Raw genomic sequence first — 12917 nt, forward strand, 5'->3', positions numbered from 1 at the left:
ATGCGCTTACGAAAATCGTCGTTTAACTTTGTAAGTTATTTTTGTAAGGAACTGCATGTTATCAGACGAAACTGAAAGATAAACGACACTCAATCACGCCCAACTTTTCAAGTATAATTTGGAAACCTAAAGCTTCGTGAAACTTCAATCAACCCAATTCAAATTGTTCGTTTGCATTTTCAATATGAGTACAAAACTTTCGAATTAATATTTCCGGCAACAAAACACCTTCCTAATCGCCTCTATACCTATTACTTAAAACAATTTGCATAGACCAAAAACACAGTAGGATTGACAGTTTACCATAAAAAGCGATTAACGAGTAATTTGGAAGGTTATAAATGGCCGCCTTGGACTACCAAGTTTACGCTTTACCGAGTTCTTTGTTTGCGAGGTACTGACCAATAATGACAGAAACAAACCAGTAGACACTTTGGAGCCTAATATTTATAACCATCTGAGCGAGTCCGTGTGTTGGTAGAAATTATTTCTATTGAAGGACGTTTACTGTGAAAAAAAAAAGGAATTTTACTTTTCTGTAAGTTCCTTAAGACTAAGGGAAGTGTTAAGCAAATTAGCACGATTTTTCAGCGACAACGGAAGAATTGGAAAGCAACGAGCTCAAGAACTTTCATCGCAAGCGTATGTAAGTATCAACAACACAGTTTGGTGTTCAATTTGAATTCCTCTTTCACAAACGAATTACGATCAGTAATCTCAAATTCGGCGACCACTGAAACACCACTTTGCACAGCCTTGTCCCTATCAATAATTTCTACACTTGTTACAGGTTTTAGGAAACCTGCAGAGGTTCATGCCGCGCGGTCAATAACCAAGTTATCTGAAGCATTCTCTTGGTTACTGCACAAAAATGTACAAAAAGCTGCGTTATGTAAAATTTTGAGCGCACAGAAGGTCCTGATAGTTTTCCAACTTTGTATTACGAGGTTAGCGCGGTTAGTCTCATAGTTCATCGCGCCGTCCAAAATCGATCGGAATTTTAATTAGTTTTGTAAGCAATTCGACTACCAAATCTTATCCTAAAATTCAGAGAGGGAAAAACAATGCAACATTGAACAACATTGAAAGAAACGTTGAAAGATTGTACATGGGGTTTCGTAGAGTCTCATGAAACTGCTTTATCGTCAGCACATGAAAACTGCTACCTACCGTAAGGAAATTAGACGTAGACGAAAGAGTATCTGAAAGAACAACCGTGAACAGCTTTTGTGATCTCCCACGGATGGTGCTAAAAAGCTTCACTCAGCTGTTACCATTCAACTAGCATTCTAATTAACGCTTTAAATTGAGCAACAATTAACATGACACTGGTTCGTTTCCTCTCCTACCGTTAAAAAGTATATTTCATTTTTGTATATGAATTGGGCAGAATTATTTAGACGGTGAAATTTCATTTTGTGACAGACTTGCACTTGGAAAAAATGCTTATGTTTTGAATTGTTATTAAAAAGGCCCAGCAATTAATACCGGCCTTTGAAACAAAGCATGCCGTTGCTGAAAACAAAAAAGACGAGAAAGAGCTAATAACTTCACCACACATAACAACAATAAAAACATTGAGTCTTTTTAATGTCGAGCAGCAAGCAAACAAGTTGGGACAGATTTCCGCTTTAATCAATACCCCTGCCTAAAAAGCTATCATGGTAATTTGTTTGAGAGTAAAGAATTATTTCTTTTTCATTCCTTCTGAATGTCGATACCGAGTCTTAAGTCGGCTAGGTGTCCTACAACCATCTCAAACAAAGAACACAATTTTCAGTTTGAAGCAATGACGACTGAGAACGTCATCTCGGTTGAGATTATTATGTTAAGTGCATTTGTAAACAAGCTCAACCTTTCTCTTAAGCTTTGTGTACATTTTTTCTTTCACCACATTGACTCTTTTTTCGAGTAAAATTTCTTCAATGCTAATTTACACAACCAATTGATGCAACTGATTTATGAACTTTCTTTACACCTAGCTTCCGTGAAATTTATTCACAAGCACTCCAAAGCGAACTGCTCTCAGCGCTGCACTTCGTGCTCCTTTGACATATATATTGACCGCAAGGTCGTAAGGTAGCCATACCAAAAGAGCGGCTGCATAAACCAATATTTGCATATAACATAGACATCCTAATTAATTTTTCGTCTTTGGTTTTCTTTTTATTACCAAGTAATAAATCCATCAACGCAAGAAAGCCAGATAATTGGCAAAGTTAAATTGACATTTCAATTATAATTTCACTAGCAATAGTGGCACTGAAAATACAAGCGAGAAAAAAATTGACCAGCCAATCTTTCTTTCGTTGAAAATGCAACAAAATGAGACGCCAAACTTCAAAGCATGTCATTTCTACACATATTTGTAAATGAAATATCACCATAGATTCTCCTGATACACCTATACAAGCCAGTTAATAATCCACGGATTATCACCATGTGATAACATTTTTCCACAAATTATAAGCTTACCCCCCCTACATAGTACGTCTTGGCGTTTGAGTGTTAAATATATTTTACAAACGTACACAGTGAATGCAGCTATATTGAGCACAACATTAAGCAGATTTTAACAGTCTCAGGTATGGTAACTCTTAAATTGCAGACTTAGCTCATGTAAACGGATAGTTTTATAGTGCTTCGTCGTACCTTTTTTCTTGTCTCTTCGTTAGGAGCACACTTCGACAGATTTTCGGTATTTCTTTCTTTCTATTTTGCTTTTTTGTTTCTTTTGTTTTGTCTAATTTTATTGGTTATTGTTCCTTTCTGTCTCTTTTCACTTCTGTATCTTTTACTGTATGTTGTCCGTCTTGGTTCTGTGACAATTCTCGATTCTGCTTCTTGTAAACTAAAGGGTAGCAAAGAAAAGTATCCATCTTTCAAGAGAGTTGGTCGAGAAATTTACTCAAAGTCCATCAGAGACAGGTAACCACTCTGTTTCCATGACCAAACTTGACTCCATAATATCACTATAATCAGTATGGTATAGGCTTAGTCTCTGTAATATCGAATACTTTCGTCTGCATAACACGAGTTTCATTTAATAATCTCGTGAAGTCATACCAAGTGTATCTTAAGTGTAGGCTTCTCAGCTTAGTCAAGCTAGAGGAATCTTAACCGAGAAGGTTTTGAGATACTTAGTCGCAAACTAATGAATTTTCACAAATTAAGGAAACTAACAGATCACAGCGGAAAACAACCAATATCAAAAGCAGCGAGCATTCTCACTATTCGCCATATTTACCATGAGATTTTTTCTTTCAAATAATGCCAATTGACAAGGGTTTAGTTATTCTAAACTCTTGCTTTGTGTGCTTCGTAAGAAATGTCGGAACCTCTAGCGACACAAATACCAAAAGTAAACCTGGACGACGTCGACGTGTACGACATACAAATACGAAAAAACAGAAAGTGAAAATTTCCATTATTATAAACAATCACCGTCTACCGTGACTAAATTATCAAAAACATTTATCACAAATGCTGAACATTTATTAGTTTTGTAGTGAGTAAGATAAGATAAGCTTTTAAAATCCAATCTCGTATATTTTAGGTGTTTTAATCGGTGAATAGGCCATTGTAAGTGAAAGAAAACGAAACGGTAAATGCGTGGATACGCCTGTGAGCACGAACGAATCGAACTTCTTTCCTCCGGGATGTGAAACGTTTACCTCAAGATACAAGAGTCATACTATACTCGACCCTATTTTGGTTGTTAACCAAGTTGAGGAATTCAAAGTCATGTTTATCTTGTTTGTCGAATTTCCCTGACTGGGTGCTTCCACTTATGCGGTCAGGGTTTTTCTTTTTTTTTTTTTTTTCTTTTTTTTACCGAATTGAAAACAAAAGAAATCGTTCAGCCTTGAACACGTGCTCTAAATGAAAAACAAGATGTGGGCGTACAGAATCGCTGAATCATTCCTCGTAAGGCCGGCATCTGGTTATAGTCGTTACGGCTAATGATTCTGAAGTATTGATTAGATAAACAGATGGCAATTGCATGAGCCACAGTCTTACGAATGATCGCTTCTTTATATTTTGTCAACGAGTTGAATATATAATTCACAGGCCGGCTATTACAATGAAGTCTAACTGAGCTTACGGTTTTTAGAGAATCAGTACACATCGACATTTCTTTCTAAGTAGGAGTTGTGAAGTATACAGTGCACACTGTACATAAATGTTTCGCATTTTAACTTACTTGTGGCTATGTATCCTATTAAAGTTGTTCACAAAAAGTTGCATTTACGGCGACAAAACACGGTTTGGCATAGTCAAAGGTGGTTTAGGACACGGTTTTGCAAGACAACGGCCCAACTTTGAATAATGACAAATGTAACCGCACAGGGAAGCCACTTATAAACACAAAGCACGTATATTTTCTATCCTCCTTCCCTCTTTTTCCTGTTAGACGAAACAGGTGGTATGACGTCTGCAGCGAAGGCAAAATAGCCGAAAATAGAGGTAAATGTCAAAGAACGACAACAACTAAAATATACATTCAGTTTTCATGGAAAAAAAGGACTTTTATATTGATATGAAAGGGTTGGTGTCGGGCAATGACGGCCCTCCATTCACATCAATAGACAGAAGTATAAAAAATCCTTGTTTACTTGTAAGAACTGTGATTTGAAACGATTTCAAACAAATGCATGGTCCACAAATTACAGTCCTTATGTCTAACACCAGCCGAAGACAAAAGCACCATTCTTTCAGCTCAATCTGCTCCCTATTTGGAAAATGTAAATGTTGTAGTAAATATGATTTGAGCTTACGATGATTTCAAATTTTGTTTGATGATTATGTTTTGTGACAGTGGTTATGTACCTGGAACGAAGAAAAAAACAAATCCAACTAGTTTAAGGTCATTTTGATATTACATTCACCTAAAAAAAACAACACATGTTGACTCCAAAATAGTCTTCATTTTATGACAACAGCAAAACTGTTGCAAAATTGTTTCTATGCAATGGTGTCAACGGTTTACACTGCATTCAAAAGCGACCAAAAAACCCTTAACATTTATATTGACTGTGTGAGTTTAGAAAAGGTCATTCGAAAGCGTTTTGATATTAGAGGACAACAACATGCAAATGACGATGATTCCGCTAAAATTGTGTATAAATGTGCAAATGCGAGTAAACTAACTGTTCTCAAGATGTCGAAAGGTACAATAGCTGACTTTAAAATACGAAGCAGCATTTCAAACGATATGCAACAGAATTCCGACTTCGAAAAAAGGGTAAATGGTCACTTGTCTCGGTCATGTAGTTCTTTATATTTTTTTTATAGCATGATAATGAGTTAATGCCAATATTGACAAAAAACATCGTAATTCAACTACTCAGTCCTTTTATACTGATACTCAAGAAAATATGCTTATTTTATTTCTTTCATGCACAACTTGTTCCTGCCTTTTGTCATACTGCAAACTAATTTGTACACTTCAGAACATTTTTGTGATTCTAACACGGATTTTTGGAAGATAAATACTCGTGAGTTATATTGCTGGTGCCAAAGCCTGACGTGCACGCCAACATGTTGAGTTATTCAGTAACAGTTTCCTAATGCTGTCCACACTTTTATTATACTCACAATTCTGTTTGACAGGCTACTTAAAAAAAAATTGATTAACTCTAACCATATGCAAAGCCGAGATTGCTGCGGATGAGGGCACTTCAAAACGGGTCTTTGTCTGGAATGAGGAGCGTTTCGGCACTTACCATTGTAAAACCAATATCACAATGTGCCTAAAATAAACAGAACAGCTCAACGTGCACTACAGTTTCGACACCAACATTCTCTAAACCGCTTACTGTGGTTCGTATCATTTTGATTGTTTTGCTTCGTAGAATCGTAACAAAGAATTAGCTCTACGGAATTGACAAATGCAAGGATTTATTTCAACCTTTTCTAATGCTGTTGTTGACTTTTGCAGGAGAGCGATAATAGTTTATAAAATGTGTCAGAAACAGATCAAACACATGTTTGGCCCTAAAGGTATCAATTACTTTCTTAACACCACAATAATTTACCATGCTAAAATTCTACTACACGGTTACAGCAAACTGAAACAACATAAGGACTTATGCCACGTGGAGCACTATAATATGACGCGATTTGGCTGAATTTGCAGTGAAAAATTACGATGAAAGGAAAAAACAGGAAACGAAATTGGATCTGGATGAACGTTATACACTGAATGCAAGAAAATGACGAAAAAGAGAATGAATAAACTGTTGCATCCATGCAAAGCGAGGGCGGGTTTTCGAAAGCATTACCAAAATTGGAGTTTCCAGGTTTCTGATTTGGCTAGGATGATTTCGACAGAGCTTATCTGCTTGAATGTTCAACTTGATACGCCACCGATTTTGCATTTCCAATAACGGTAAGGATTGACTTCAGTGGCTACGTGCTCGTGGTGGTCACTCAATCTTCTTTCTCCTGGTTTGCAGTTTTATAAGTTATATGGAGTCAGAGAGTTAGAGGTGATCTTTAAAGAAGCATACATCAAACTCAAAGGTCGATTGCAAAAGCTTGCATCGTTGAGGTAGCGTTATTGATTTTCTGTGGCTTACAACGATACAGAAAAACAGGAAGAACAGATGGTTATAAAAAAAAAACAATTTAAAATGACAAGGAAAACGACAAGGTTTTTTGTCGCTTGCCCTGCCGGCTTTTCTTCCTTCTGCGATTCTTTTTTTTTTAATTTATTTTTATAATTTTTTAACCCAAAATAAGGGGGGGCCCTCCCCCTAGATCCGCCATTGATATGAGTAGCACTGTGTCGTCCTTCTTACTTTATCAGTGATTTGAATGCTTCAGACAGAACGCATTGGACTGAAAGCTACTGACAGAAATGGAAATAGGGCAGCAGTGCTACCATCACTTCGCGCTCTCCACTCCCTACTTAAACACACACAAAACTTTACTCTCTTTAAAATGACGAAAAAAAAATAGAGATATTGTGAACAATGTAAGCCAGATGCAAACTCAAGGTACAAATTGCCCAAAATACAAAATTTATTTCATTGTAGTCATACAAGTATTGTCTGAGGAAGACGTTTGAATTGTTTAATTTTTCCAAGTTTCAAAATGTAAAACGTGTCTAGCAAGAATATCACAAGTGTTGAGACGCTGCGCGAGAAATTAATATTTATCAATCAAACTATCTTCGTTAATTATATAGTCGTTTACAAACTTGTGTACGTGTGCACGGAAGGAGATTGTGATAGAAGATCACTGTTGTCACTACACAACACAGCTTGAGTTCTCCTCGTGGCGATTAATAGATAAAGAAAAATGCGATTGAAAAAAAAAACATATTTCAATGACTGCGTACGCGAAAACAATGTAATCAATAACCGATTTAGAAAAGATAAGTATGTTAAAAGCCCCACGCAAACGAAAAAGCTCTAAAACGCACACTTTTTTAGCTCTTCTGTATATCACTTGATGTTATTCTCCTATGTATCCTGAAACAACAACGACGTAGTGTGGATAGTGTAGCTTTGTTTTTGCGTGCAATTTTCATGATTTATTTTAGCTTCGTAAACTGCTTCTGATTTCTTGAATTAACGAATGAAGAGTAACTCTCTTGATCTGAACGGATGTTTGAAAGTAAATTTTACGGTGACTCTCGCCGGTTTGTGTTTGCTTAATCATGCCATGCAGATCCGTGCATAATGAAAAGCTATCGATCTATTAGCAGATTAACAGAATGCAGCGATAGCTCTTGTGAAATACTCTCTTAAGAAAATTTTACTTAACTTAAATTTCAAAATGGCACGAGCTATTTGACGATAACATGCGAGCTAGATCTTTTTTCAGTAGAACAAGAGTGGATATTCTTCCGTTACGACGCTTAACTGGAGTTTCTTCCATTTATTTTAAAATCTTTTCAGAAGTAAATCCCTACAATAACCTTGTTGTAAACGCCGACTGAACTAGAACACTTTGAAAGACCGACACAAAAAATCCGCTAAATGTAGTTAATATTTGATATTTTAGCACCTTCCCATACAAATCACATATTTCCTACTTTCCTTTTGTGTTTCCCTCATAATTTCATTGTTTTGCTCAATTTAACTGCGTACTTTGCCGATATTTCGCCGGGTACGTTAAAACAATGCGCTGCGAAATGAAAAGTGCTAAATCTCAACGACAGGAAGAAGTAGGACGTAAATCTGTTGGATTGAGCAGGATTGAATCTTATTGTGACAAAGCTAAGCCGTAGGCTAAAGAAACAGGTGACGGTCGGAAGAAACAATGATACAGTTATTTATTTATTCCAATCCGAAACAAAAGACATTAAGCAATTGAGGTTAAAAACACCCTAGTTCAACACCAGTCGTGCTAACTGAGTGATCCAAATTTTGCCGCCGTCAATCTGTGAATTCGGTCACCTATAAACTATTCTCTAAACGTTCATGTGGAGGAAACAATCGAGGGTTTAAAGAATTGAGTAAGGTAAATATTGGCATAACAACTGTTTTTACTGTTATTTCGTGTTAATAGTTTTCTTATTTCATTTAAGGGTACGAGCACACTCTCCGATGTTTGTTCATGAATTCTCAACTGCCTGAGTCGTTCGACCGTTTATAACAAAACTAAACATTTCTCTTAGTAAAACTTCATCAGAAAGCAGCGCGACAAATATCCTCCCTCAGAAATAACAAATCCTGAACAGGAATATTTACCTTGCATGCATAGAAAATCCAATAACCCACGACTGGATGAGATTTTTAATTATCATTTGTTAGAGGATATCTAAGCCATAACGTAAAAAACGTCGCATAAAAACTGAAACAACTCAAGAGGTTTTTCGAAATCTGTACGCGAGCTTTAAGAAAACTGTCAACTGTCAAAAAAAACTTCAAGTTGGAAAATAACTTGAAATAACGGTGAAAAGCTTCAATTGGCGCTCCTATGCTCTACAAATTATATTTTCTAATACAAATTACACCTTGAATTCGCAAAACAGGTTTATCAGTGGCACACAACCATTTTGAAATAATGGTCTTGTTCAATAGTCTAATACAATTTGTTGACAACTAGAAATTTTTGCATCGCGTAATGAAAAGTCGAATTTAGATCTGTTTTACTTAATTATCCGATTGGTAATGGCTTGGTAATATTAGATGATAAAGAAATGGTCATAGTTCACTGAAAATCGATAGAAAAGTATGATTTTGAACACGAGTAAGATGAGGCACGTTTTCGAAAAAGAACCACCAAATGAAAAAGCGAAAAAAAAACGCATTTCTTATAGGTCTCCTGTGTTAAACTCGCAAAGCATTTTGAAAACACAGAACTAGTATGAACAAGATTCAAAGACAAATTTGTATAACTGTATACGAAATAATAGAACACATCAATAGAACACCCATTTTTCATCACGTACAATCCTTTTGACCTCCTCTTATCGCTTGAAAACCTATTAAACCCTGTTTAAAAGCTATTGTTATCCCTTCAATTAACGCAGGTGTGACTGGGATACATTCATTCACAATTTCGAAGAAAATCTCGGACACCTTTGTAGTAAGCCATGTTTGAGACTTCTATCTATGTCAGATGGAAACTATTTTTGTTACTGTTTCATCAAAGACTGACGTTTACGCGAAAACATCTGTATCTAAGGCAAATGTAGGGTATCGACGCGCCCCCTGTGGCTACAATGAAAACTGTCAAAGCTTGAAGCTTGCGCTATACACAGTCAACAGCGTTTCACCTAGGAGATATATCTGTACTTATAATGTTCCATGTTGTATAACAAAATATTACTTTATTGTTCTCGACATTGAGACCCTTTGAACAAAGGAAAGTTTGCAGTCGAAATCTAAAATGTTAGTTGCGTCAGGGATTTTAAATATCCTTACCACCAGGTGATCTAAAACTACCTTCCATAAAACTCTTTTTTATTACACCTTAGGATTGATAAAAAGCGATGACAGCTGATATTCAAAGCACCCTGTCAAGTAAAAATGACGGATCTGGGAAACTAAAAAGTTCGTAAACAAGAGCCCTAGTTTAAATCTTAAGATAGCCTTACCACGCTATAACTGCTCATCCAAATGCATGAGAAAACATGTTTAAAACAGACAAGTTAATAATTAAGATACACCCTCAAGAGAACCAGGGATTGGTTTTTTAGAGACATTTTAGTTTTGGGAGAAAGACGTCTGAGCTAGAATCTAAAAATCAAAAGTGACGAAATGGTAATTGCTTTTAAATTGTGACAATTTGTTTTAAAATCAAAATGTCTGTGTTTTTTCTTTCTTCTCCGGGCAGGCGACCCGACAGGCAACAGGAAGAAAGTGTTAATTTATACTAGAAGCACCTGGGGTTTTAAGGCACCAACGAATCATCGAGTTTCACAGAAAAATTACTGACTTTTTTCGGTCGCGTCAAGTTTCTTCTTGAACAAGGGAAACCTGGGCTATCTTAATTCAACACTTATATTTGATGTCCAGACGAAGCGCTCGAAACCATACTGACGGCGTTAGCCGCATTTGAACTGGGTAACCCAATTGACTGTGACCAAGAAAAGGTGAAAAAGCAGTTGTTGAACATTAATTGATAAACATATCAAGAAAAGCGGGTGAGCTTACTTTGAGGATTCAATACAACACAAACAACTGATCACTTCAGTTTGCAAGAGCCAAGTGAGCAACCTTCCCCGAGAGCTTACTTCAACATGAATAACACAACAAATAACGAAACTGAACCGGAAAATATAAATAGACAGGAGGATGAGTTAAAGAAGAAGCTTCTCTTGTCATTTTACGTGATCGTGTTGTTCTTCACAGTGGTGGGAAACACGCTAGTATGTTTGGCCATCTACATCGACCAACGGTTGCGTAGTCCGACCAATTGGTTTATTGCGTCACTGGCGGTCAGTGACTTGTTTTACGGGCTCGCGGGGCTGCCATTCCGAATCGTGGTGAATGTGACGGCCTTAACGTATCTAAGCTTGTGTTATCTTTGGATATGGGTGGACATGGTCTGTGCCGCAGCCTCCATGGCTAACTTAGCTGTCATATCGGTGGATAGATACTTGAAAATAACCAAACCGTTCAGTTATCATAGACATATGACGAAAAAACGTTCGTTCTTGGCTATAGGCGGCGTGTGGCTGTACGCGCCCATATTGGCGTCGTTTGCCATAATCAAATGGCCTGGAGCACACGGGGTAACAATAGACGTTTCGCACGATCTCTGCTACAACGACAACAAAGTGTTTTACACTGTGGCCAACATAGTTGCTTTCCTTTCTCCGCTCATTGTGTTGATCGTCAGTTACAGTTTAATTTTTCGCACAGCCTTGAGCCATTTCAACAAAATGAAGGACATGATCGTAGGCTCAAGCAGTAAAGAGGACAGGCGCAAGCAGAGAAGTATCGTGCGCGACTTCAAAGCCACCAAAACACTAGCCATTGTGCTGGGTACATTCACAGTATGCTGGTTGCCCTTTTTCATTATGTTCACTATTTCTTACTACAATCCAAACTATCTACGTCACTTTCCACTGAAGGTGCAAAGAGCGATCTACTATCTCTTCTTCTTCATACTACCGAACCTAAATAGCGCTTGTAACCCTGTCATTTATGCCTACTTCAACATCGAGTACCGCCGGGCTTTCAAGAAGATTATGTGGTCGTTGTGCGAAGATTCAAGCCGAGACCAGACATTTAGGAGGAGAAAGAGTTCATTAACGAGCTTCTTCCAAGCTAACCTCGTAAGACGTGGGAGTCCGCAGGATTACATAGCAGACGACAAGAATCACAATGATAGGAAGTCTTTTCTTAACGGAAATACTGAGACGACAAACGTCTGAAGGACTTAACGCGGGATTTCTTTGAATAGCACACAAGATATGAAAAGCCACACAGTGCATAGCTTCAAGAAGAAAAATTATACGAACGTTCTCGGAGATTACTTTAGTTGTGACGCCGGCTTTATCACCAAAAATCATGTACCAGATTTGCATGTGTACTTTAAAGCAAGCATTCTCTTTTGATAATCGAGTGCCAAAATGCGGCGCGTAACGATTGCATTAAAAGGCTCGGATTCAACAATGCAGCTTGCTAGCAAGCAGTAATTTCTATTAATCTGCTAAACTTCTGAACAATTAAGACAAAAGTTTCGTCTAAGTTTACATATTAATTACGCAGCAGCCAAGGTTCCCTAGGAATGCAGAGTTTTTCTTTGCAGGTCTAGCCTCGCAGCGAAACGAATTTACACGACGTCCGCGAGCCTTTGATTTTGGCGGGAAAATGTGATTTGCCATAGTAATGATAATTTGTCTCGAAGATCTTTCGACAATGACGTAATGCATGTAGCTAATCAAAAGTCTTAGAAACATGGCTCACGTTCAGTAGATGATTTTGTGACCAGGAAAACGCTTTCAATCGTCCCAGCTGAGTTAACTTTCTCACTCACTAAAATTAAGTTCTAGATGTATATCTCCACTGACATTGCAGTAAAATCTCTTTCACATACAACTATAGTGGAACTCGTTCGTAAAGACAAACGCATGTTACCCAGGCCTAATCGAATAACATATATTTTTTAGTTTTGAATAACATATGTACATAAAGAGAGGGTTACACAGAATATTTGGGACTTTGACCAATCTTGATAGAAAAACAATCATTAAAATCTTGGTAATTATCCTTGCGTTCCTCTTTTCTTTAGAATAATAGCAAACACTGAATTTAACATTGTTCTGTCACACGCTCACTACTTGGTTATCCAACAGCTTATGAAAACTCAAAATTCCTCATCTTTTTAAAGGCAGGAATCCTCATTCTGCCCCCCCCCCCCCCCACCCTCTCCCCTCCAGTGCATTTTGTTGTTGATGTTGTGTTTTTTTCAATGTTTTCTTTGGTTTGTTTGTCTATTGGTATGAGCAC

General features: G+C 37.2%; 1 protein-coding gene and 1 long non-coding RNA gene across 19 annotated transcripts in view; one reads left to right on the plus strand and one right to left on the minus strand.

Moving 5' to 3' along the window:
- Nucleotides 1-12675, plus strand: part of LOC113667954 (D(1) dopamine receptor) — a 49577-nt gene extending 36902 nt beyond the window's left edge. For 16 of the 18 annotated variants that reach the window (XM_089181394.1, XM_027183829.2, XM_089181404.1 and 13 more), the window contains one exon: nt 10294-12675. In XM_089181394.1, coding sequence (XP_089037520.1) covers nt 10700-11839 — 1140 coding nt within the window. In that variant the 5' untranslated portion in view covers nt 10294-10699 and the 3' untranslated portion in view covers nt 11840-12675. Of the gene's footprint in view, nt 1-366; nt 647-8330; nt 8473-10293 lie in introns of those variants that run through there. The other 2 variants (XM_027183831.2, XM_027183830.2) reach the window with 2 other exon arrangements.
- On the minus strand, nt 1572-4357 carry LOC113667955 (uncharacterized). The gene is made up of 2 exons (XR_003445940.2): nt 4205-4357; nt 1572-2851 (listed from the first exon to the last, which is right to left on the minus strand). It is a non-coding gene; the product is annotated as an uncharacterized LOC113667955 (long non-coding RNA).
- Nucleotides 12676-12917: the final 242 nt, after the last annotated feature.

Source organism: Pocillopora damicornis, chromosome 9, assembly GCF_964200805.1.
Source record: "Pocillopora damicornis chromosome 9, jaPocDami1.2, whole genome shotgun sequence".
Classification (NCBI taxonomy): Eukaryota; Metazoa; Cnidaria; class Anthozoa; order Scleractinia; family Pocilloporidae; genus Pocillopora; species Pocillopora damicornis.